At 43.1% G+C, this 27,411-nt stretch overlaps 1 protein-coding gene across 1 annotated transcript in view; it reads right to left on the reverse strand.

The window, feature by feature from the left end:
* Positions 1-27,411, reverse strand: part of DCC (DCC netrin 1 receptor) — a 1,068,191-nt gene that overhangs the window by 241,078 nt on the left and 799,702 nt on the right. The window contains exons 11-12 of the mRNA XM_073543872.1: positions 13,490-13,628; positions 3,532-3,581 (exon numbers count right to left, since the gene is read on the reverse strand). Of these exons, the coding sequence (XP_073399973.1) occupies positions 3,532-3,581; positions 13,490-13,628 (189 nt within the window). The remainder of the gene's footprint in view (positions 1-3,531; positions 3,582-13,489; positions 13,629-27,411) is intronic.

A 27,411-nucleotide genomic window follows, 5' to 3' on the forward strand; every position in this document is an offset into this window, starting at 1 on the left:
GCGTAAGAGCTGTGTACACAAAATGGAAGGATCACCACAGTCACTTTCTTAGATGGAACTTAGAGTGATTCCGAGTGACTGATTAGGGTCACTTGCGGAGAAATAGTGGGTCACTCACTTCATCTCAGCCTCTGATTCTAAGCTATGGCTGACTGCCTTCCTATCTAATATAAATGCTGGGAAGATGAGTGGTGACGACACTAGGCAACGCCTGCAGGGTGTGTGTGTAGTCTGTATTCACAGAGACACATGAGTCTGCATGAGAGCTGCGTACACAAAACGGTTGAAGATATTTACTCAAGATTTTGCAGTTGATTTATTTTAATTTAAGTATTAAGGAGCCGAAAATGGCTGAAAAAAAGACATTGCCTTCAAGAAATTAATACGATATTAATCGATAAAGATGTAGATGGATAGAAAAATAATGGATGGATATGTAGATAGATAGACAATAAATAGATAGACAATAGATAGATAGATAGATAATAGATAGATGATAAATAATAGATAGATAATATATAGATAGAGAGCTAGATAGATGAAATAGATGATAGATAAAAGATAGATAGATAATAGATAGATAATGATAGATAGATAGATAGATGATAGATAGATAGATAATAGATAGATGATAGATAGATAGATAATAGATAGATGATAGATAGATAGATAGATAGATAATAGATAAATAGATAGATAGATGATATATAGATAGATGATATATAGATAGATAGATAGATAGATAGATAATAGATAGATAGATGATAGATAGATAGATAATAGATAGATAATGTTCCTGTGATTTATGTAGTTTGTTCCTTTCTTTGCTCCGTATTCGATATTTCGTCTAGAAGGATAAATGATCTGTAAAGTTTTATAAGAGAGAATTTGTTTCACAAAGTAAAAATAACGAGAGGCCAGTAAATATTTATTTTCGTAGTGATTCCAGCAGCGGCGGTCGGTCAGTGTGAAGAATAAAGCTGCGATTACAGATCAATATTTGTAGCAGTCAGATGGCTTCCCGAGCGCGAGGCCGCAGTAATGGCCGCACTTATCGGAGTGATTAGGGTCCGCCGCCGTCTCTGGACGTCTGCGCCGGATTTATTTTATAGTCTTCAAGGTTAAATGCATTGTGTTGTATCTAAGCTCAGATATTTACTAAACTTACATCAATAATCCCAGAAATTGCTTAAAGGAAACCTCCAAAAACACATGAGTTCTGCGAATCCTGAGCCTTCTGCTTCACCTTCACCATGTGATTATGTCACAAAGGCTCAGCAGCCAGACAGACATACCATTATATTATGTGTACGTTACAGGGAGACAGGCTCCATCACATGAAAGGCTGATGTATAAATCAGGCTAAACACATTTATTTATCATACATTTTTGGTGTTTTTGTAATTTTTAATTTCACTATGTATGAATAATAATAATAATAATAATAATAATAATAATAATATTAACGATTCTTCAGTCTTATAGTTTTCACCCTGAGCCCTATAATGGGGTGACACTTCCTGTTCTGAGGATATTAATTCTTAGCAGCCGTTTCATTATCATTACAGACAGCACTACAACAAGTACCATCGATATACAGATAATAGCGTTATCCGAGCATACTCCGGTGTCTAACAGCCACAAATCATGCAGCCATGGGGACTCAAACATAATACTCGAGACACTGCGATACTCGGATAACACTCAAGCATGCTCAGATAATGCTAGATTCCATCACCTTCACTCATCACTAACAGATAACACAGGTCAACGAAAAAAAATTTTTTTTCTGGTGTCCAAAATATTTTAATGAATTTGGGGTATTTTTGGGGTGCTGATTCTGAATATGTCATCAGTTTTGCCAGATTGGCTCAAGTTTTTGAGATTTTTGGTATCTTATTTATAGCACTTGTTGGTAAATGCGACGCATCATCTCATTAATTTCTTTGGATTAGTACTTGAACTGAGCAGTTCTCAATATAGTTTTGTGTTAATTAGTGTTCTAAAAGTTTGTTCATAGCTTGATTTTTGCACTAACTTTATGTTGTTGTCTGTTTTCCAGTGAAAAGCATGAACTCATCATGAAGAAGTTGTCTTAACGATCCAGACTCATTCTGTTACATTTGTGGTGAATACACACTGCCAAAACATAGAAGAAACATAACACACTTCGTAAAAAAAGTGTATTTTGCCTATTTTGGGGTTATGCTTGGGGACCAAGACAAGTTTTGGGCACCACACATAGTGTGCAAAGCATGTATCGAATTATTACGAAAATGGAGCAAAGGACAAAGAAAAAGCTTCAAATTTGGTGTTCCAATGGTGTGGAGAGAGCCAAAAAATCATCATGATGACTGTTATTTATGGTAAACACAGGTACAGGCACATCTTCACAATGAGGGACAGGCCTTCTTGCAGATTCCATGTTACTCCCATTTTCGTTTCTTATGCTTATTGAATCCTTGCACTTGCACTGCACAGAAATAACAGTCATCATGATGATTTTTTGGCTCTCTCCACACCATTGGAACACCAAATTTGAAGCTTTTTCTTTGTCCTTTGCTCCATTTTCGTAATAATTCGATACATGCTTTGCACACTATGTGTGGTGCCCAAAACTTGTCTTGGTCCCCAAGCATAACCCCAAAATAGGCAAAATACACTTTTTTTACGAAGTGTGTTATGTTTCTTCTATGTTTTGGCAGTGTATATTCACCACAAATGTAACAGAATGAGTCTGGATCGTTAAGACAACTTCTTCATGATGAGTTCATGCTTTTCACTGGAAAACAGACAACAACATAAAGTTAGTGCAAAAATCAAGCTATGAACAAACTTTTAGAACACTAATTAACACAAAACTATATTGAGAACTGCTCAGTTCAAGTACTAATCCAAAGAAATTAATGAGATGATGCGTCGCATTTACCAACAAGTGCTATAAATAAGATACCAAAAATCTCAAAAACTTGAGCCAATCTGGCAAAACTGATGACATATTCAGAATCAGCACCCCAAAAATACCCTAAATTCGATGAAATATCTTTGGCACCAAAAATGCTGTTGACCAGTGTAATGTTTGGTCCATCAGTCACAATAGGTGATGTCACAGCTCACCTCCTCCTGTACTATGACTGATGACACCTCTATATACAGTAGATAACACAGGATCCAGCAATCACAATAGGTGATGTCACAGCGCACCTCCTCCTCCTGCACAATGACTGATAACATCTCTATATACATTGGATATTACAGGATCCACCATTCACAGTGGGTGATATCACAGCTCACCTCCTTCTCCTCCTGTACAATGCCTGATAACACCTCTATATACAGGAGATAACACAGGATCCACCATTCACAATAGCTGATGTCACAGCTCACCTCCTCCTCCTGCACAATGACTGATAACACCTCTATATACAGCAGATAACACAGGATCCACCATTCACATTAGGTGATGTCACAGCTTACCTCCTTATAATAATGCAGACAGTAGTAATAATGGTAATTATAACAGCCACTTACCCTTGAGTTTACCACTTCTAATGACACATTTTGGGGCATTGCACTTGGCACTAGAAAAAAAAGCAAAATAATGTGTAAGGATTAATACAGAAAAATAATGTATGCACTTACAGAAAGTAAAAAAAAAAGACTAAATCCAATGACATACACATTAGACATTTTTCTAGCAAACCCCAGAGTTTGCCCCACTCCTCACTCAGACTTCTGACATAGATATCAAAACTCATTCTTAAAAGATTATTTCCCAAAATTGCAAGTTATCCCCCATCAACTAAATGAGAGACAATTTGCTGATCGTAGATCCGCTGGGATCCCTGCTGATCCAGAGAATTTGGGTTCAGAACCATAAGAATGGGGCTCAAGCTCAGCCTCCACTATGGGACTGTAAGGTTATACCAAGTTATGCACTATTTCCCATGGGTATGTGGTGCTGGATCCCTTATTCTTGACATTGCTGGGATTTATAATTCCATTCTTTGGTCCAAACATCTGATCTATTCCATAATAATTTATGTGCAAAGAGAACCTTTGCTTTATCAACTTGTCAAAATATGTCGTAATTTTGGCTGCATGCAGTCACCACTAGGGGGAGCTAAAGCATCCAGATTTTTACAGCTAGTGTTAAACTTAGAAGGAGCTCCACCTAGTGGAGGCTATATGAAAAAACTATAAAAATGTATTATACAGCACATACAATTTGGGGATTTTGGTGAACTTTTTGCCCATTATTCTTCTGCACCATCCGTACTAGGTTGTTTTGTTTTTTTAATCTACAAATACATCATGTTAATATCTCCTTTTGTGTAGTAGGGGCTTGTAGTTCCATCAGCTTATTTTTTTTGAAGAACTGTTTGATTATTTTTGTTATATACATTTCGCGTGCTGCTGACATATAAAAGCAGCGTAATGTCACAGTCAGCTGCGCACTGAACACGTGGAAGATGACAGCCCCGCAATTAAAGCCGACTTCGGCTATGATCCTTTTTGTAACAAGGCGGCGGGCGATCACAACGTGCGCTTTCCGCTGTGACACATGTCAGTTAATGACAACGCGGCGGCACGGCGAGATAACGCTGCAGCTGTAAAGAAAAGACTTCATTACTAATTCCTTCTGCCAGAAACTCCAAATCTCTGGGGGTAACGATTCTGCGCGTGGAGATCGAGCTTTTTGGGGAATGTACAGGCATCGATACCTGGGGAAATGTATACAAATAGCTTTCCTCCGTAAGGAAGAACACTGTCTCCATCGCAACCTCGAAAGCCAACATCTGACCCATTAAAAAGCCTTAAAATAAAAGGGATTTTAGCCGCCCATCTCTAGGCTGCTGTTTCGGGATTCTTGCCCCTCGTTGGCGGAGTGAAGTAGTTTGGCTCTCAGAAGAGACCGGTTCTCCTTACAAGCTCGAAAGACTGTACTCCGGTTCTTGCACTGTTCTTCATGGCAAAAAAGGGTGACCTGACTCGCGGATATTGTATTTGACAAATCTCCCGGAATAAAGGAGAAATCTGCTATCAAATCGATTATTCTTAGTGATTTCTTTCTTCTAGGAATAGTCGAGAAGTGAAGAAAGGTTGGGACTTCAAAAACCATTGATGACTACGGCCAAAAGCTGGAATGAATCCTCTTCCTTCTCCTTGATACTTGCCTTCAAGAGTTGGAAAGTGTGACGTATATGGGGCTGTCTATAAGGAGGTTGGGTTGGCTGACTGTCTACAAGGAGGTTGGGTTAAGTTGTTCCTGCCTACTTATTATTTAGGGAAACATTAGCGCCTGCTGCTACCATGGTGTAGGTAGGATAAAGGCAGACCCCATGACTGCTTTGAGGACCTGGTAAGAAAACAATGCGGTGTAAAACCCTGACGTGATATTTCACACTATTAGAGTTTAGCAATAGAAAACACTGCGCCTCCACAGTGTGCCAGGCACCGGGAAAGAGTCCGGACACAAAGGGAAGAGTCAACTGGGCAGTTCATTTCAACTTCTTCTCCTTCCAGATTGGCTTGATTGACATGTCTATCCCTGTAGGCAGATTGTCCTCAGTGGACATTTGTCATGCACAGGGATAAGGGGAAGAGAACCCAACACTAGGGAAGGGGGGAGTGGAGACCCCTACGCAGATCTAATGTCACCCTGTCTGTCCTAATATCTCTATATAGGTTCTGCACCTATCGCCGAGCAGGAACCTAATCCCTACCTCACCCTGGTGATATGCCCTGCATAGGGAAGGATAGGATTAGCACTAGTCAATACCCACTACCAATAAAGACAAACAAGAGGAACACTTATCTTGAGAAGACTCAGAGATGTAACACAGACATTATCCAGCAATACCAAAGAGGAAGACTGCTACAGCTCCAAGCCTCAACAGGTGGAAATGGAAATATCACCTGCAACTCCGAGCAGCTGGCTGGGAGTCTATAACACCCAGGTCCAGGTGTGTCAACTAGAGACGGGGGAAGGTTGCCATTGGGTCCTAGAGTCAGAAGGACCAGGAAGAAGTCTGCAACACGAACCGCTGAGACCTTCTGCAGCCAGATCTAGTGCGACCGTCTGCAGACTGACACACCCGTGACAACATTTCTCTACATGTTTGGTTCTTTTTCAGGCTTAGTTTCCTTTTAACTCCTTAACATCCAATGACGGGCATAGCCCGTCATGGCGGGATGTCAGTACCCGCACCATGACGAGCTATGCCCGTCGTGTATTTAAAAAAATCACCTAGAGTAAACAAGCAGTGATAGTTGAGTGCCGACAGCTGTTTGTGAGGCACGGGAATAGGTGTAGAGACCCATGCCATCAGTCCCCACACCCAGCTTGCTGTGATCGGTCAGTCAATCTGCACTAACAGCCAGGATCGGTGTCCGCACCACCCCTGGCTGTTAACCCCCTAATTGCTGCAATCAAGGGCAATTGCAACGTTCAGGAGGGAGACAGAGGGACGGGGGCTCCCTCTGCCATCAGATCGGTGTCACCGCGACGTCATCGCGGGGCCCGATCATTGCCATAGTGACCCGGGGTGGTCATGATGACCCCCGGGTCATCAAGCTATGGAAAGCCTCTGAGACCATGCACACAGCACGGTGTCAGAAGCTTTAAGTACAGGTACTGCTATGCTAGTGCACTGCAATGCATTATACCTGCAATCAAAATGAAAAAAAATGAAAGTCCCATAAAGGAACTAGGTAAAAAAAAAAAAATTTTAATAAGAATGTAAAAAAAAAATTACAAAATAATAATAATAATAAAAAAATCCACTAATAAATACATTTTTATGTAAAAAAAAAGAAATAAACAAAAAAAGTTCACATTTGGTATTGCCGCATCCGAAACAATCTGATCTATAAAAGTGTCACACAAGTTAACCCCTTCAGTGAACGCCGTAAAAAAAACACAAAAAAAGTAGCAAATTATGCTTTATCATAATGCTTGGAAAAAGTGGAATAAAATGTGATCAAAAAGACAAATGTAAATAAAAATAGTATCACTGAAAACGCCATCTTGTCCTGCAAAAAAACAAGCCGCCATACAGCTCCATCAGCAGAAAATTAAAAAAGTTATAGCTCTCAGAATAAAGCAATAAAGCAATGCTAAAATAATAATTTTTTCTTTGAAAATTTTTATTGTGTAAACAGGCCAAAGCATAAAAAAAGGTATAAATGAGGCATCGCTGTAATCGTACTGACCCGAGGAATAAAGCTGCCTTATCAATTGTGCCACACACAGAACAGAGAAAAAAAAAACAATAGAAAGCGATCAAAAAATTTCATGTGCCCGAAAATAGTACCAATAAAAAAAACAGCTTGTTCCGAAAAAACAAGCCTTTACATGACTCTGTGGGCCGAAATATCGAAAAATTGCAGCCCTCAAAATATGGCGATGCAGAAACTTCTTCTTGCAAAAAAAGCGTTTTTAGTGTGTGACAGAAGCTAAACATTAAAAAAAAGGATATAAATCTGGTATCGCTGTAATCACACCGACCCAAAGAATAAAGTCGCCTAATCACTTATACTGCATGAAGAATGGTGTAAAAAATTTTAAAAAAACATTCTTCACCTGCTGTGGATTTGTTCATTCTGCCTCCCAAAGATCGCAGTAAGGCTCAGCGCACACTTATCCTGCGCTCTACGCTGAGCGCTTGCATCATAGTTTCCATGTAAATCTCTGAAATACCTGTTTCAGACAAACCACCGGTGCAAGATTCTTTATAATGAGGTAAATGGAGGCACTGTGAATGCCATAGGACCTGTGATCCTGCGGTGTCCGTCTTTTTCATTGTGCATAAAAACGCAGTCCACCATAGTTTTCTGCACCTCTGAACGGAAGGACAATGCTGAACAGAGGCCAGATGGAGTCCAGAGTAACTCTGCTGCCTCATTATAGTGAATGGATCCTTCAGGGGTTTCATCTGTCACATTTCTCGGAGATTTAGATGGAAACCCCAAAGTATGTGCTCAGCGTAGAGCGCTGGATAAATGGGATCACAAACACTATGAAAAATGTTCCCAATAAAAGCTAAATCCACAAAAAAAGTCCCCACTCAGGTCTATCATCTGTTACCAGAAATGTAGAAGGTTTCCACATTACTGGTAGTACAAAGGCTCTGGAAAAGCCAAAAGAAATTCAGTAAATTCTGCGCTCCCAAATCCAAATGCACCCCTTTGCTTCTGAGCCCCAGTGTGCAGAAACCACCTTTAGCATTCACATTTGGCAGGGGTATAATTTCCAAAATGGGGTCACTTGGGTGAGGGATTCTCCTTTCTAGCACTTAGGGGGCTCTGTATATGGAGTCCGCAAACTATTCAAGGAAAATCTGTGCTTCAGGAGGCAAATAGCGCTCCATCCCTACCGAGACTCTCCGTATGGCTAAGCAGTACTGTACAGCCACATATGGGGTATTTCTACAGGGTGGGCCATTTATATGGATACGCCTAAATAAAATGGGAATGGTTGGTGATATTAACTTCCTGTTTGTGGCACATTGGTATATGGGAGGGGGCAAACTTTTCAAGATGGGTGGTGACCATGGCGGCCATTTTGGATCCAACTTTATTTTTTCCAATGGGAACATGGTCATGTGACACATCAAACTTATTGAGAATTTCACAAGCAAAATAATGGTTTGCTTGGTTTTAACGTATCTTTATTCTTTAATGAGCTATTTACAAGTTTATGACTACTTATAAAATGTGTTCAAAGTGCAGCTCATTGTGTTGGATTGTCAATACAACCCTCTCCTCCCACTCTTGACACACTGATAGCAACACCGCAGAAGATGAAAAAGATGATTTTTGAAAAAAATGGGATTTTTAATTGTCACGGCTCTACGTTATAAATGTCTGTTAAGCCAATTTTACGTTTAAAACCTCAAATGGTGCTCCTTCCCTTCCGAACCCTGCCGTGCACCTAAAGAGTGGTCTTCGTCCACACATGGGATATTGTGGTTCATTTTCTCCTGATACCCTTGAAAAAATAAAAAAAAATTGTGTCCAAACTAAAAATTTTTGTGAAAAAAAAGTTAAATGTTCATTTTCTCCTTTCACATTGCTTCAATTCTTGTGAAGCACCTGAAGGGTTAATAAACTTTTTGAGTGTAGTTTTGAGCATCCTGGTATTTTCTGTGATATAGGCCCCCAAAGTGACTTCAAATGTGAGGTGGTCCCTAAAATAAATGGTTTGGTAAATTTTGTTGGAAAAATGAGAAATCGCTGGTCAAATTTTAACCCTTATAACGTCCTAACAAAAAAATATTTTGTTTAAAAAATTGTGCTGATGTAAAGTAGACATGTGGGAAATGTTATTTATTAATTATTTTGTGTGACATAACGCTCTGATTTAGGGGCATACAAATTAAAAAAGTTTGAAAATTGTGAAATTTTCACAATTTTGGACAAGTTTACTTTTTTTCACAAATAAACACAAGAAATTTTGAAGAAATTTTACCACTATCATAAAGTACAATATGTCACGAAAAAGCAATCTCAGAATCAGTGGGATCCGTTGAAGCGTTCCAGAGTTATAACCTCATAAAGTTACAATGGTCAGATGTCAAAATTAAAGGGAATCTGTCACCAGAAGTTGCAGGCCTATGTAAATGGCCTGGGTCTGGTCCGATGGGCGTTGTTTCTTCTTTTTCTCCACCCCATCCGTGGCCCCTGTCCGCGCTCTTCTCCGGTATTCTTCTCCATCATTCGCGCGTGCGCATAGCAATCTTTCTTCGCTCACGCGCCGAATGCTTTGCCCAACTGTGGGCAAAGCCGAAAATCATTACTGCGCATGCATCGGTACACTATGTCCCGGAAGTATTTAGCTGTGTTCCGGGACATAATGTAACGGCGCATGCGCAGGCCATAGGCCTGCAACTTCCGGTGACAGATTCCCTTTAAATGCATTTTGGTGGCAAATGTAGCTTTCTGCAATGGGAGCCTATCTGGATTTCTTGCTGCCTCTTATTCGAGAAGAATGTCAAGGCTTACAGTTTGCCTTCAGATAAAGGTGGAAAATTGCTCGGCGCTCTTAGTTTTGGGTGGATGATATTCGCTGCCGGGTCCTTTGATCTGTGTACTCCTGTGTCCCCCCAGTCCTCAAGAGGTATCTTAGTGTTTAATGCTCCCCACCTTGTCTGTTTGCCCCGGGAAGCAAATCACCAAGCCATGTTTAGCATGTCATGGAGCTGCACACAATAAATATATAATTTTCAGGTTTACGAGGAGGATGTGACAGCTGAAACGTACCGAACCCGCTGCGTTGTTTACAGCTTTGACTGACACTTGCCTGACAGCTGATAAAAACCACCGCACTGTGACAACCTCAGATTTGACACCTTCCATGCCATGTGCTAATGAAAAGATTTCCAAAAATATATATTATATGAAAGTCATTCTAACATTTCTCAATTCAGGAATCTAAATTCCACATGATATGATTTTTTTTTTTTACTGCCTCATTGGAGAATTCTAAAGGAGTTAATAGCGGGGGTCCTACAGGGACCCTCCTCTATTAACCAGATTAAAGAGCAATAGATAAGAACTTATTTTCCTCTGGATGACCTGGCATATTGTGCATTAAACAGCCTATTGATTAGAGCTGTGTAATACTTCATCATTCCTGTAGGAGTGCTGTAGGGAAACTGAAGCACTACAGCCAGCTTCTCTACAGATCGCAGCTGAACGTCAGGATCCCAGCAGGCGGACAACATATGATGAGCTTATCATGTAGAGTCATCGCTTACAAAAAGGGATGGCTCTTTTAAAGGGCTGCTCACGCCTTTCACATTTAAGGCATATCTGCGGGATAGGGATGAGCAAATCAATTTCACGCAAACTGAATTATTGTCAAATTTTAAAGATTTTGTTGAACCTAATGTAGTTGAACTATTTTTTTTTCTTTGCACGGGTTGCCTAAGTTAGCTGCAGTCATTTTTTACATTGTAGAAGATTGCATCTGCCAGAGAAAGATCACATGACCTTGAATAGGCTTCCCCAATAATGCAGTGCAGCTATGACACTGCATACTATAGCAAAGCCAATCAGGAGGGACTATCAAACCTGTATAAAAGCAGAAGCAGGAAATGCAGCAGATATTTGGTGGATGAATCTGGATAGTGAGAAAGCGTCACCAATCACAGATTAGACTTAAAGGGAATCTGTCACCCCATCTTTGGCCTATAAGCTGCGGCCACGGCCATCAGGGGCTTATCTACAGCATTCTGTAATGCTGTAGATAATCCCCCGATGTTACCTGAAAGATAAGAAAAAAAGAGTTCGATTATACTCACTCCGGGGGTCCGGTCCAGTCCGATGGGTGTCACGGTCCGATCCGGCACCTTGTAGCGATGATGTCCTCCTCCTTGATTCTCCCTCGGCTCATGTGCATGGGTATTTTATCTGCCCTGTTGAGGGTAGAGTAAAGTACTGAAGTGCACAGGCGCGGGACCTTTCTGACCTTTCCCGGCATCTGCGCACTGCAGTACTTAACTCTGCCGTCAACAGGGCAGGTAAAGTACGCCTGCACAGGAGCCGAGGGAGAAGCAAGGAGGAGGACATCATCTTATGAAGATGGGAGGAGCCGGACCGTGACACCCACCGCCCCCGCCCACCAGTGAGTATAATCTAACATGTTTTTCTTATCTTTCAGGTTTCATCAGTGGCTTATCTACAGCATTACAGAATTCTGTAGATAAGCCCCTGATGGCTGTGGCCGCAGCTAATAGGGCTAAAATGGGGTGACAGATTCCCTATAAAGATAGGGAGTATAGGGAGAGAAATACATAAATCACTGAAGAAACTGTATAGACAGTGTGTGACAGCAAATAAGTGAAGAAGATCATCATGTTAGAAAAATAAATTAGTGCCACACATGTCTTTCAGGGGAATTAGAGGTTTTGCGGTAATTTAAATTTGTGACAAATATATTCGCTGCACATCAAATTTTGGGAAAAATTTAATAAATCTGGCAAATTTGAATTTCAAAACATTCGCTCATCTCTACTGCAGTATATGCCATACATGTGTGATAAACATGGCCTTCATCTTTGGTAACACTGCCTAGTTCCATAACAATGTTTCTGTAATTCCTTTAGAAGTCTCTTTTCATGACTCCTCCTCTAGAAGTAAATGAAAAGTGTCAAACTAAAAAGTCAGACATAGAGATGAGCAACTCTGCCAAAAATCAAATTCAGCCTCTCGCTCAAATTTGCCCAAGAAATCTGATTTACATCAAGATTATTTGATCTGCATCAAGTCTACATTATTACACCCTGAGGTTTCTCCAGACGTCAGAGCATAATAATGTGTGGAAAAAAAATATAGCAACTAAAAAAAAATGATACCCACAAAGCCCTCACCGGTCCCACCAAGAAGCCTTGTTTTGGTCATCATCTTCAGTCTGGTCATTGGTGTAAAAATGAGGATGAATGAACTCATGGAGATCAACATCCGACACTGCGGAGACACCATCACATGTTTCTCAACGCAGTGATTCTAGAGCAATGCCCCCATCCCTTATGGGAAATATGCAAAAACATGCAAAACACAAGCCGCGGAGACACCATCACATGTTTCTCAACGCAAGCAATGACTAGCCAGGTCTTTCCCCGGGAAGGAACAACCACGGGAAGGGCAGTCTCCAATGAAGAAAACCACCTATGCCAAAACATGGTATCCATCCACAGACAGCTGTTTCGGGGTATTGCCCCTCATCAGTGTGGAGTAGGAAACTGGCCAGTAGGAGCAATGCCTAGTAGAAGACTGTGAAAAATGAGGATGAATGAACTCACGGAGATCAACATCCAACACTGCGGAGACACCATCACATGTTTCTCAATGCAGTGATTCTAGGGCAATGCCCCCATCCCTTATGGGAAATATGTAAAAACATGCAAAACACATGTCATCACACAGCTATCTTTGATGTCTTTCGTCATCAAGCATCTTCAACGTCTTCCAGTAACCAATGTCTATAGTGGCTCCTGTACTGACTAATACGTGCGTAGCGCAATGTTACGACGTCATGGCTTAGTCAATGCAGGAGACAATGAAGTTGCTGAGTCCTGGGAGGCGTCAAAGGTGACCCAGTGAAGACCACACCAGCAACCGAACTGAAGGAGACAACCAAACGAGAGAGGCGCTATACACTGAGACACATGAGGGCTGGGTGAACATAATTTTATTTTTAAATCCATAAAAACAGAGATCTTGCTGGATTTCAGGAGACTTGATTAGGAAATAATTCAGTTTATGGTAAATACAAATATTTTGTAGAATGCCCACAACCTCGATTTGCCTCAAAGCTATTCGCAGAAAGCCAAAAATTTCTGAAACTTTGTGCCGCACTCTGATGTATTCATAAATCGTTTGGACTTTTACGGATAGCCCACATCATTCAGCTCTGGTCAGTCATACATGGAGAAGTCAAGAGAGAAGTCCAAGTTTCAGTTGCTGGCCACAACATATAACTTACCATCAGACAGAGTCATGACTGTGTGTTCCTCGGTAGAGACTCCTGGTCCATAGCGATTGTATGCCAAGACTCTTATGCTGTACTCTGTAAACTTCCGAAGACCCTCTAGTCTGTACAACAGCCCATCAACTTCAATGTTCTACAAAATAAAGAGAGAAAGTTGATTCCACCACAATCCATTCTATAAAATGTAAATTTCTTCCCAATTTTTGCCAATTATTGGGGTTTGCGAATATTCATTTAAAAATAGGCATTATAATTTTCTTCACTGAAAAAGAGGGATGATCTCGAAGGGGCAGGTACATGGCAAATACATCACTCTCTAGGTGCTGGGATTTAAGGATTCTGAGATCATCCAAATAAATTTAGTGAGTCCATCAATGTCAGTGGTTTAGTGAGTCCACTGAAGTCTGTGATTTAGTGAGCCCACCGATATCAGTGATTTAGTGAGTCAACCGACGTCAGTGATTTAGTGAGTACACCGAAGTCAGTGATCTAGTGAGTCAACCGCAGTCAATGATTTAGTGAGTCCACCGAAGTCAGTGATTTAGTGAATCAACTGCAGTCAGTGATTTAGTGAGTCCACCGATGTCAGTGATACAGTGACTCCATCGAAGTCAGTGATTTAGTGACTCCACCGAAGTCAGTGATTTAGTGAGTCCACCGAAGTCAGTGATTTAGTGAGTCAACCGCAGTCAATGATTTAGTGACTCCACCGACGTCAGTGATTTAGTGACTCCACCGACGTCAGTGATTTAGTGACTCCACCGACGTCAGTGATTTAGTGAGTCCACTGAAGTCAGTGATTTAGTGAATTAACCGCAGTCAGTGATTTAGTGAGTCAACCGCAGTCAATGATTTAGTGACTCCACCGAAGTCAGTGATTTAGTGACTCCACCGAAGTTAGTGATTTAGTGAGTACACCGATGTCAGTGATTTAGCGAGTACACCGATGTCAGTGATTTAGTGAGTCCACCGAAGTCAGTGATTTAGTTAGTCAACCGCAGTCAATGATTTAGTGAGTCAACCGCAGTCAATGATTTAGTGACTCCACCAAAGTCAGTGATTTAGTGAGTCTATCGCAGTCAGTGATTTAGTGACTCCACCGATGTCAGTGATTTAGTGAGTCCACCGATATCAGTGATTTAATGAGTCCACCGAAGTCAGTGATTTAGTGAGTAAACCGAAGTCAATGATTTAGTGAGTCCACCGAAGTCAGTGATTTAGTGACTCCACCGACGTCAGTGATTTAATGAGTCAACCGCAGTCAATGATTTAGTGAGTCCACCGAAGTCAGTGATTTAGCGAATCAACCGCAGTGAATGATTTAGTGACTCCACCGATGTCAGTGATTTAGTGACTCCACCGAAGTCAGTGATTTAGTGACTCCACCGAAGTCAGTGATTTAGTGAGTCAACCGCAGTCAATGATTTAGTGAGTCCACCGACGTCAGTGATTTAGTGAGTCAACCGCAGTCAATGATTTAGTGAGTCCACCGATATCAGTGATTTAGTGACTCCACCGAAGTCAGTGATTTAGTGACTCCACCGAAGTCAGTGATTTAGTGAGTCAACCGCAGTCAATGATTTAGTGAGTCCACCGACGTCAGTGATTTAGTGACTCCACCGAAGTCAGTGATTTAGTGACTCCACCGAAGTCAGTGACTTAGTGAGTCAACCGCAGTCAATGATTTAGTGAGTCCACCGACGTCAGTGATTTAGTGAGTCAACCGCAGTCAATGATTTAGTGAGTCCACCGATGTCAGTGACTAAGTGACTCCACCAAAGTCAGTGATTTAGTGACTCCACCGAAGTCAGTGATTTAGTGAGTACACCGTTGTCAGTGATTTAGTGAGTACACCGTTGTCAGTGATTTAGTGAGTCAACCAAAGTCAGTGATTTAATGAGTCCAACGAAGTCAGTGATTCCTTTTGAGATCATCCCCCCTAATTGACACAGATGTGCCCACCATCACCTTTTCCAGAATTTGGTAAAGAACTCCAATATCATAAAAAAAAACTCAATACAATATCACAATATGTTAGATAAACACTTGATGGCAATCAACTTAAAAACCACTTGGTGGCCACATGTAAACATATTGCATAAACATCTCCCAACAGAATGTTAGAAAATCATGTTTTCCGTAAAAGCTGGTAATCTCATACTATTCATCTGGGGACTTGTTGGATCTTGTGAAAAATAAGGAAGAACAAGTCTGTATGACAGTGAAAACTTTTATAGGGAACATACGGATGGGGATCACTTCACTCAAGATCTTCTTATATGAGCAAGAATGGACAGCCATTTGCAATCATGCATTAAAAAGGTTTAGCCAGATGTGGCGTCTACAAGCAACAACAGTTGATCAAGGGAAGTTGGAAATTCAATAGTTAGGTTGACCCCTTTTAAAAACCACTTAAAGGCGCTGTCCTTCTTTATGGACACTTTTCTTTTACTTACATGCATGTCCTTGGGAATAAAAATTGTTTTTTGCAATTGGGTTTTATTAAAAATGTTGCATCGTTTGACGCTTACAAGCTCCTTGTTTCCCTGCACAATCAATTTTGATGTGGTCTGTATCCATAAATCAGCTGAGAGGAGCGCAGAAAAAGACAGATAAAAGACAGCATGAGCTTACTAATGGATTTTCAGTTAACTCATTTTGCACGCAGTAATAGACGGTGTAACACAGTGGCTATAGAAGGCATAGGGGGCAATATTTTTAATGAAATCGAATTGAAAAAAAAAAGATTTATAGCCCCAATTACATACATTTATGTAAAACAAAATGTCCCCAAAGGTGAACAACCCCTTGAACAACTAGTCAATTTACACATTTTTCTTTTCTTTCTTTTTTCATCTTATTTTTCCAAGAGCCCGTTATTTTCTGTTGACACAGCCACACGAGGGCTTCTTTTTTGCAGGAGAAGTTATAGTTTTGAAAGACACCATTAATTTTACCATATAGTGAAAGACCTCACAGGAAAAGCAAAGATTTTTCAGTTTTTTCAGCCTTGCCTTTTCTAAACAGCACACCAAATGGTCAGGCATGGTACTGCAGCTTGTGAAAACTTCATTACGCACAGTGCATCTCTGTGTATGATCGACCCTAAATAATGTGGCATTATGACGATGAATTAATGACAATTTGATGCCTATATTTCATACTCACCAAACATTTAAACCTTTAATGGACCCTGACCCCGTAAAGGAAGGTTAAACAATTTAATTTACTCGAAGCAATCTTCGTCTTTCTTTGGCAATATTGTAACTGTTAATGTTTTACATGGGTCCTGGTACAGTGATGGATGGATGACAAATAGACACTTGGAGGTTTAGACTGTCAAACTTAATAGCGGAAATGATTTGGGGGAGTTCCCGGGAAAGGCTGATCTCTCTCGTGAGCGATCGCTCCGTAGCTCGACTCAGTATTTAATTACAGAACGGACCATTTGTGCCGTTGGCTTTATTAAATTCCGTTACACCACACAGTAATTATCTTTTTTTTTTTTTTTCCACTGGTGAAATCTCCATCGAAAACAGAACCCGATATTTTAGAGACATCTATGTTCATCGCTCTCCTGACTCCTGATTTCATATTAAGCGACTTTGATTTATGACTCTGCGGATGAAAGTTAAGATAATCGAGTCGTCTCGGCAGAATACCAAAGGGAGAGTGTGGAAAAAAAAAATATATATATATATTTTTTTTAAATGTGGAAATCACTTCTGTCCGTGATTTTCTTAGCAGACCTGGAGCCAGTGTCACCACCGTACCTTTAATGCGGCCAATAAAACGTGAAATGGCAAAGAAAGATCGGGTCTCTGACCTCACACAGGAGCAAAAATGGATGCGGCCATAAACGTAGGCTGTGTTTTAGGGAGTCTGTTCTGATTTAATAGCCTCTGTCTTTTGGTTTTAATTAAAATGATTCCGCTTAATGTCCTTTTTTTTGTATCAGGGAAAGGGAACATTTCAGACTTAAAGAAATACGTGAGGCAGGTCTTAAGTTTGGGTCGTTGCGGGATTTATTAAATTCTGTACCGACAGTATGACAGTTAAAAAACATAAATCCTGTAGAAATTTATGGATATAATTGGATATAATTGGACCCGTTCACTTTTGGATCGATTTAGACTCTTTTCTGAGTTGTCAACCGCATGATATTGGCCATTATTTAACCAGACTATTACAGCTATCAGTTCTGTTAGGACTGTTGCGCACCTGTAACGGGCTCCACCTGCTTCCCCTGGTTCCGCTGCCCTCTGTTGTGCTCCACATCAGTTATTGTAAGTTGCCCGGAGTGGCTCAGTCATCTCCTTATGCCTTTTAAGGCCCATTAGGGCACACACCTGTGTGTAAGGATTGTGTCAAGACTCTAGTTTGGTGTTCTTTTCCTTCTGGACACACCATGTTTAATCTGCATCTATCCCTGCTGACTTCCACTTCATACGTCCTGGTGCTCACATGATCCCTGATTGTGCCATGTCCTCACTCCCCACGTGCCATCCTAACAGCTGCCCTACCTCCGGTGGTCCATGTTCCCATCCGGACCTGAGGTTTAGATGAGCCTAACAAAGACATTATCTACACCTTGTGCCATATGGAACGTATTCTCCATTGCTCATCTCTTAGGCTACTTTCAGACTTGCGTTAGGAGGTGCAGCGCAGGGCCGCTGTTAAGCTCCGCCCCGGCCGCACCTCCTCCGGTTAGCTCCTCCTATGGGCGCATGACGCTGCATGCGACCAGCGTACCCTATATTCAGCGTTGGGTGCGCTGACCATGCGCTGGTATGATTTTGCCGGCGCAGCACCAAAAGGGCGCACACGCCGGCAAAATCATACCAGCGTACAGCCAGCGTACACAACGCTAAATATAGGGTACACTGGTCTCATGCAGCGTCATGCACCCATAGGAGGAGCTGACCGGAGGAGGCGTGGCCGGTGGCGGAGCTTAGCGGCCTTGCACTGCGCCTCCTAACGCAAGTCTGAAAGTAGCGTTAGGCTACTTTCACACATCAGGTTTTTTCCGACAGGCAGGATCCGGATATTTGTTAAAAAAACGGAACCGGTGAAAGCTGCCTCCGGATCTGGTTTTCTATCATTGAATTCTATTAGCGCCGGATCGTGCCACATGACCTTCCGTTTCCTCCGGTTGTCTCCGGATCCGGCTAAATGTTTCATTCTGGCGTCTGGAAAAAACATCTCTAGTAACGTTTTTTGTCTGCGTCAAAAAACCGGACAGCCCCGTTTTTTTTGCTATAATGGAAGCCTATGGGCGCCGGAATGCGCAGGATCCGGAAAAAGACGGATCAGGTTTTTTAAGTCTGCGCATGCTCAGATCCAATTGGCCTGCCCCCAGGAAACATTAATATTTTGAGGACCAGAGGGCACCCTTAATGTGGAAAAAAAATAGCTCTATTATAAATATAGGGAATGGTTCTTTACAATTAGAGCAGTCAATCTCTAGAATTGTGACCACAAGAAGAAGCCATGGCAAATGTACTGCCATAATTTATTTCAGTGGTGGGATAATGATATTTAAATAGTAAAGGGAAATTAGGTTAATTTTTATTCTGAGGATCAGTGGTCAAAGGTCTATCATCTGTAGAGGAAAGGATTCTTTACAGTTATAGCATTCAATCTTTGGAGTGGCTTTCAACAAAAAGGAAGCTGTGTCAAATGTGTTGGCAACATTTATCTCATTAAGATATAATTAAGGTGGCAGAACGATGTTTAAGTTGTACAAGGAAATTTGGTTAATTTTTATTCCAAGGACCAGGGCTCAAAGGTAGCTCTATCATCTATATAGGAAAGGATTCTTTACAGTTAGAGAAGTTAATCTCTGGAATTCTTCAGTATAAGAGGTAGCTATGGCTACTGTAATAACAAAATGTATCTAATTAAGAATTATAATTAAAGTAGGGTGGAAGAACGATGGTTAAATTGTACCGGGAAATTATCATACCGCAATACGGGGGTCAGGATTGTTTTTTATCATAATGAAGAACCATTAGCTTCCAATGCTCTGAGAGGCCTTAGGGTGGGTAAATGGAAGTCTGAAGCAAGAGATGAGTAAAAAAGGATGTAAACTCCTCACCCAATGATTCCAGCTCAGATTGCTCCAGTGGTCTCTAGTAGGACGATAAGCAATGATGTCCATTTTTCTATCACCTGACTGCTGAAACCCATGACTAGCTACAGAAGTAAACTCACTCACTCAACAGAGGTATGCTGCTGCATCCCAGCCACCCGATCAATCAGGTAACCTTGGTCCTCAGCAGTCAAGTAACCAAAGAATGGGGTGTCCTTGCCTCCTGAAAAGCTGAAAACCATCATAGAAGCCTATGGTGGAGCCTTCTGTGATAGAGAGGGTGATGACTACTGTATACTGTACATCATTTTATTATTTATTAATCCTTACTTCTGAAATTTTATTTTAAGTGGAGATTCTTAACTTCAAACAGAAAAGGCGATAAATGAATATTAGTTGGCGGTCCAACAGCTGGGAAAATGGGTAGGATCCCCGATGTGAATGGAGGGTGTTGAGGGTCCGACAGTTTGTAAAATGGGTGGGATCCCGGTGTGAATGGAGGGTGTTGAGGGTCCGACAGCTGGGAAATGGGTTGGATCCCCGGTGTGAATGGAGGGTGTTGAGGGTCCGACAGCTGGGAAATGGGTGGGATCCCCGGTGTGAATGGGGGGTGTTGGGGATACGACAGCTGGGAAAATGGGTTGGATCCCCGGTGTGAATGGAGGGTGTTGAGGGTCCGACAGCTGGGAAATGGGTGGGATCCCCGGTGTGAATGGGGGGTGTTGGGGATACGACAGCTGGGAAAAATGGGTGGGACCCCCAGTGTGAATGGAGTGGTAGAGTGATCAGCACTTCGCTTACTTGTATGGGTCGATACATCTATTTACCCAGGGGTTCCCCACCATTATGTGATAGCTGGCTGTCCCATCAGGCGGACCCCCCGAGATTATACTGTATATTTATAACCATCAGGCGGACCCCCTGAGATTATATATTTATAACTTTGTAACTATGTTTCAAGCCTGCAGCAAACGCTCAATTGGACATTTTTTTTTAATAATCTTGAGATGCTTCGGCTCTATCAGGACGGCACGTGAACATTATCTCCTGTTCTACCTCATTTCATCGGCGATGTTCACACGTGTTTTATAAGCAAACGGAACATCATGTAAGATCATTTCCCTCTGATTACTTTTTTATGTCCTTCCGGAGAAGTGACCTCCAGATCTGCAATTAATTACTTCAGATTCAGTCCGACTAATGATGTAAGAAGCGCCAATCCGGCAGTAATCGCTCTGGGCCTGATGGTTGTGGAGTCTAATATCTCGCACTACGTCGACGGCTTGTTATACATATTGGACATATTAGTTTTATGGGAGATCATTATATCATCACCGTCACAGTCTTCTAATCAACATTTGGAAAAAAAATGAAGTATGAAATGAGAAAAAGATGATCAAAGTATTACATGATGGAATATGTAGATTTAAGTCTGTTAACGGCTCTGAATTAAAGGGGTTTTCCAATATAGTGAAGACATATTGATAGGACGTGTTATGCTTTGGACTGTCTGAACATTTCCATAACCGCTCCAACCTTATACAAATTCGCCCGGCCCTGGCTTCCCCAGTACCACTAACAGGAGCTCTGTGGAACGCTCGCTCTGTCTGCAACAAACTTTCCTTCATCCATGAAGCATGGTGGAGGAGTTGGTTTTCTCCTGTCAGATAACTGCTCCTTCACCCCAATCCCACTGCCACCCTCTGTTACCCTCCCTTCCTTTGAGGTGCACTCTGTGCGCATCTACTCCCCCTCCAACCTCCAACTAGCTGTCATATACCACCCTCCTAGACCAGCCACCATCTTCTTTGACCACTTCACCACCTGGCTACTTCATTTCCTTTTCACTGACATCCCCACTATCATCTTGGGCGACTTCAACATCCCCATTGACACTTCCCTCTCAGCTGCCACTAAACTTCTATCTCTCACTTCCTCCTTCGGCCTCACTCAATGGTCTTCTGCAGCCACTCACAAAGAGGGCCACACACTAGACCTCATCTTCACCTGCCTCTGCTCCCTATCTAGCCTCTCTAGCTTACCTCTCCCTCACTCTGACCACAACCTACTTACATTCTCTTCCCTCTCCTCCTCAGGTCCACAATCCCCACCTCAAAAACTTGCACGTCCTCGCAGTAATCTTCATCACCTCGATCTACACTCACTGTCTGAATCCCTCCTCCCTATTACAGACATAAGTTCCCTACACAATGCAGATGCCACTGTCGCTCTATATAACACAATAGCTGTAGCCTTGGAATCAGTTGCCCCTCTCAAACATACCAAAACTCCAAAAATTGAACAGACAGCCCTGGCACACCAGTCTGACCAAAGAACTGAGGCGGACTTCCAGGGCTGCTGAGTGGAGATGGAAAAGATCCCACTCCAATGAGGACTTTATCACATTCAAACAGTCACTCACTACTTTCAAGGCCACACTCGCTGCAGCAAAACAAACCTACTTCTCATCTCTCATATCCTCCCTGTCTCACAACCCTAAACAGTTATTCAACACCTTCAATTCTCTCCTCCGCCCGCCAGCACCTCCTCCCTCCCCACTCATCTCAGCTGAAGACTTTGCCTCATTTGATAAGGAGAAGATTATTATTATTTATTGTTATAGCGCCATTTATTCCATGGCGCTTTACATGTAGGATGGGGTATACATAAAAACAAGTACAATAATGTTGAACAATACAAGTCATAACTGGTACAGGAGAAAAAGAGAGGACCCTGCCCACGAAGGCTCACAATCTACAAGGGATGGGTGAAAATACAGTAGGCGAGGGTAGAGCTGGTCATGCAGCGGTTTGGTCGATCGGTGGTTACTGCAGGTTATAGGCTTGTCGGAAGAGGTGGGTCTTCAGGCTCTTTTTGAAGGTTTCGATGGTAGGTGAGAGTCTGATAAGTTGTGGTAGAGAGTTCCAGAGCAGGGGGGATGCGCGAGAGAAATCTTGTATGCGATTGTGGGAAGAGGAGATGAGAGGGGAGTAGAGAAGGAGATCTTGTGAGGATCGGAGGTTGCGTGCAGGAAAGTACCGGGAGACGAGGTCACAGATTTATGGAGGAGACAGGTTGTGGATGGCTTTGTATGTCATGGTTAGGGTTTTGTACTGGAGTCTTTGGGCAATGGGGAGCCAATGAAGGGATTGACAGAGGGGAGAAGCTGGGGAATAGCGGGGGGACAGGTGTATTAGTCGGGCAGCGGAGTTTAGAATAGATTGGAGGGGTGCGAGAGTGTTAGAGGGGAGGCCACTGAGCAGGAGGTTGCAGTAGTCAAGGCGAGAGATAATGAGGGCATGGACTAGGGTTTTTGCAGATTCTTGGTTGAGGAATGAACGGATTCGTGAAATATTTTTGAGTTGAAGTCGGCAGGAAGTGGAAAGGGCTTGGATATGTGGTTTGAAGGAGAGATCAGCATCAAGGATTACCCCGAGGCAGCGAGCTTGTGGGACTGGGGAGAGTGGTCAGCCATTTACTGTAATGGATAGGTTCGTTGGGGGGGTCACGTGAGATGGGGGAAAGATGATGAATTCTGTTTTGTCCATGTTAAGTTTCAGAAATCTGGTAGAGAAGAAGGATGAAATAGTGGACAGACATTGAGGGATTCTTGTTAGCAGGGAGGTGATATCTGGTCCAGAGATATAGATCTGTGTGTCATCAGCATAGAGGTGATACTGAGATTCTATGAGCTGTCCAAGGCCGAAGGTGTAAATGGAGAAGAGCAGGGGCCCTAGGACTGAACCTTGTGTGACTCTGACAGAAAGGGGGCGCGGTGAGGAGGTGGTGTGCGAGTGGGAGACGCTGAATGTCCGGTCTGTTAGGTATGACACAATCCAAGATAGGGCCAAGTCTGTGATACCAAGAGATGAGAGGGTCTGTATTAATAGGGAATGGTCCACTGTGTCAAAGGCAGAGGACAGGTCCAGGAGGAGGAGGACAGAGTAGTGCCGCATGGCCTTCGTGGCTAGTAGGTCATTGGTGACCTTAGTTAGGGCAGTTTCAGTGGAGTGGTGTGGCCGGAAGCCAGATTGTAATTGGTCAAGGAGGGAGCAAGAAGAGAGATGGGAGGACAGTTCAAGGTAGACGTGTTGTTCCAGTAGCTTGGAGGCATAGGGGAGAAGTGATATAGGGCAATAGCTAGATACAGAGGATGGGTCAAGAGAGGGCTTTTGAGGATAGGTGTGACTGAGGCATGTTTAAAGCTTGAGGGGAAAACACCAGTTGTTAGTGATAGGTTGAAGAGATGGGTTAGGGTTGGGATGAAGACTGTGGTGAGGTTTGGGATGAAGTGGGAAGGGATCGGGTCAAGTGCACAAGTGGTGAGATGTGATCTTGAGAGTAGAGTGGAGAGTCGATCTTCTGTAATGGTGGAGAAGTTGGTTTTGGAGGTGGAGGGCTGGGAAGTCGGGAGGAGGGGCTCTGGGGGTTGTTGACCAAAACTGTCTCTGATGTTATCAATCTTCTGCTTGAAAAATGAGGCAAAGTCTTTAGCTGAGATGAGTGGGGAGGGAGGAGGTGCTGGGGGACGGAGGAGAGAATTGAAGGTGTTGAATAACTGTTTAGGGTTGTGATACAGGGCGGATATGAACGATGAGAAGTAGGTTTGTTTAGCTGTGGCGAGTGTGGTCTTGAAAGTAGTGAGAGACTGTTTGAATGCGATGAAGTGCTCGTTGGAGTGGGATCTTTTCCATCTGCGCTCAGCAGCCCTGGAAGCTCGCCTCAGTTCTTTGGTCAGGCTGGTGTGCCAGGGCTGTCTGTTGATTTTGCGAGCTTTGGTATGTGTAAGTGGGGCAGCAGATTCCAAAGCTACAGCTATTGTGGTGTTATATAGAGCAGCAGCGTCATCCGCATTGTGTAAGGAACTTATATCTGTGAGAGGGAGGAGGGATTCAGAGAATGAGTGTAGGTCAAGGTGTTTAAGATTTCTGCGAGGGTGTGAAAGTTTGTGGGGTGGGGATTGTAGACATGGAGTGGAGAGGGAAGAGAATGTGAGAAGGTTGTGGTCAGAGAGAGGAAGAGGTGAGTTAGAGAGGTTAGATAGGGAGCAGAGGCGGGTGAAGATGAGGTCCAGTGTGTGGCCATCTTTGTGGGTGGCTGTAGAAGACCATTGAGTGAGGCCGAAGGAGGAAGTGAGAGATAGAAGTTTAGTGGAAGTTGAGAGGGAAGTGTCAATGGGGATGTTGAAGTCGCCCATGATGATAGTAGGGATGTCCGCGGAAAGGAAATGAAGTAGCCAGGTGGTGAAGTGGTCAAAGAAGGTGGTGGCAGGCCCTGGGGGCTGGTAGATGACAGCCAGTTGGAGGTTGGAGGGGGAGTAGATGCGCACAGAGTGCACCTCAATGGAAGGGAGGGTAACAGAGGGTGGCAGTGGGATTGGGGTAAAGGAGCAGGTATCTGACAGGAGAAAATCAACTCCTCCGCCATGTTTGCTGGTGGGGCGGGGGTGTGAAAAAGGTGGAAGTCACCATATGAAAGTGCAGCAGGAGAGGCTGTGTCAGAAGGGGTGAGCCAGGTTTCAGTGATGGCGAGGAAGGAAAGTTTGGTAGTAACAAAAAGATCATGGATGTAGGAAAGCTTGTTGCAGACAGAGCGAGCGTTCCACAGAGCTCCTGTTAGTGGGACTGGGGAAGCGGGGGCTGGGTGAATGGGTATAAGGTTGGAGTGGTTATGGAAGGTTGTGATAGAGCGTGGATGGGAGGTAGAAATGACTGTGGGAATGTGGTGAGGAGGACCTGGATTTGGAGAGATATCACCAGCAGTGAGAAGGAGCAGAGAAAGTGTTAGCAGGTGGGAGCAGGAGAGGGCATGAGGGGGCTGTCTGTGTTTGGAGACAGAGGATTGTATGTTAAGGAACAGTTTTGATGAGGAGGCGAGGTGGATGGGGAGGATTGAAGAAGAGATGAAAAGTTCCTTACTAGGAGTAGGGATTAGGGGAATTAGCAGAAAGTGAAGGATTATTGGGGTGAAAGTGAAAACAAACAGAAACATTGTTTACAGTGACTGTGTACAGTTAACTTCAGTTCCCTTCTGGTTCAATTCTGGTTTTAATTCTAAAATTTATCTTCACACTTCTAGAACACACTTATAGGAATCACACTGCAGACTGACGTCTATGCAGACTTGAGCTATGCAATATATGTACAACTAAGTGCAGTCAGGTGTGAAGCAGAGAGGAGTGGTCTCTGCTCATCTTGTTCGCACCATTAAGAGTGGACCAGATGCATATGATCAAGCCAGAGTAAACAAGGTCATAAATAACTCTGGGGTAAGCTGGGGTTAGAAGATTGATAACATCAGAGACAGTCTTGGTCAACAACCCCCAGTGCCCTTCCTCCTAACTGCCCTGCCCTCCACCTCCAAAACCAACTTCACCATTACAAAAGATCGACTCTCCACTCTACTCTCAAGATCACATCTCACTACCTGTGCACTTGACCCGATCCCATCCCACTTCATCCCAAAACTCACCACAGTCTTCATCTCAGTCCTAACCCTCCTCTTCAACCAATCACTAACAACTGGTGTTTTCCCCTCAAGCTTTAAACATGCCTCAATCACACCTATCCTCAAAAAGCCCTCTCTTGACCCATCCTCTGTATCTAGCTATTGCCCTATATCACTTCTCCCCTATGCCTAAAAACTACTGGAACAACACGTCCATCTTTAACTGTCCTCCCACCTCTCTTCTTGCTCCCTCCTTGACCAATTACAATCTGGCTTCTGGCCACACCACTCCACTGAAACTGCCCTAACTAAGGTCACCAATGACCTACTAGCCACCAAGGCCATGCGGCACTACTCTGTCCTCCTCCTCCTGGACCTGTCCTCTGCCTTTGACACAGTGGACCATTCCCTATTAATACAGACCCTCTCATCTCTTGGTATCACAGACTTGGCCCTATCTTGAATTGTGTCATACCTAACAGACCGGACATTCAGCGTCTCCCACTCGCACACCACCTCCTCACCGCGCCCCCTATCTGTCAGAGTCCCACAAGGTTCAGTCCTAGGGCCCCTTCTCTTCTCCATTTACACCTTCGGCCTCGGACAGCTCATAGAATCTCATGGATTTCAGTATCACCTCTATGCTGATGACACACAGATCTACATCTCTGGACCAGATATCACCTCCCTACTAAACAGAATCCCTCAATGTCTGTCTGCTAATTCATCCTTCTTCTCCGCTAGATTTCTTAAAATTAATATGGACAAAAGAGAATTAATTGTCTTTCCCCCATCTCACGTGACCCCCTCAACGGACCTATCCATTAAAGTAAACGGCTGCCCACTCTCTCCAGTCCCACAAGCTCGCTGCCTCGGGATTATCCTTGACACTGATCTCTCTTTCAAACCACATATCCAAGCCCTTTCCACTTCTTGCTGACTTCAACTCAAAAATATTTCACGGATCCGTACATTCCTCAACCAAGAATCTGCAAAAACCCTAGTCCATGCCCTCATCATCACCCGCCTTGACTACTGCAACCTCCTGCTCTGTGGCCTCCCCTCTAACACTCTCGCACCCCTCCAATCTATTCTAAACTCTGCTGCCCGACTAATCCACCTGCCCCCCCCCGCTATTCCCAGGCCTCTCCCCTCAATCCCTGCACTGGCTCCCCATTACCCAGAGACTCCAGTTCAAAACCCTAACCATGATATACAAAGCCATCCACAACATGAGTCATCCATACATCTGTGACCTTGTCTCCCGGTACTTACCTGCATGAAACCTCCGATCCTCACAAGATCTCCTTCTCTACTCCCCTCTTATCTCCTCTTCCCATAATCGCATACAAGACTTCTCCTGCGCATCCCCCCTACT

Source organism: Dendrobates tinctorius, unplaced genomic scaffold, assembly GCF_039654945.1.
Source record: "Dendrobates tinctorius isolate UK_male_01 unplaced genomic scaffold, ASM3965494v1 ptg000135l, whole genome shotgun sequence".
Classification (NCBI taxonomy): domain Eukaryota; kingdom Metazoa; phylum Chordata; class Amphibia; order Anura; family Dendrobatidae; genus Dendrobates; species Dendrobates tinctorius.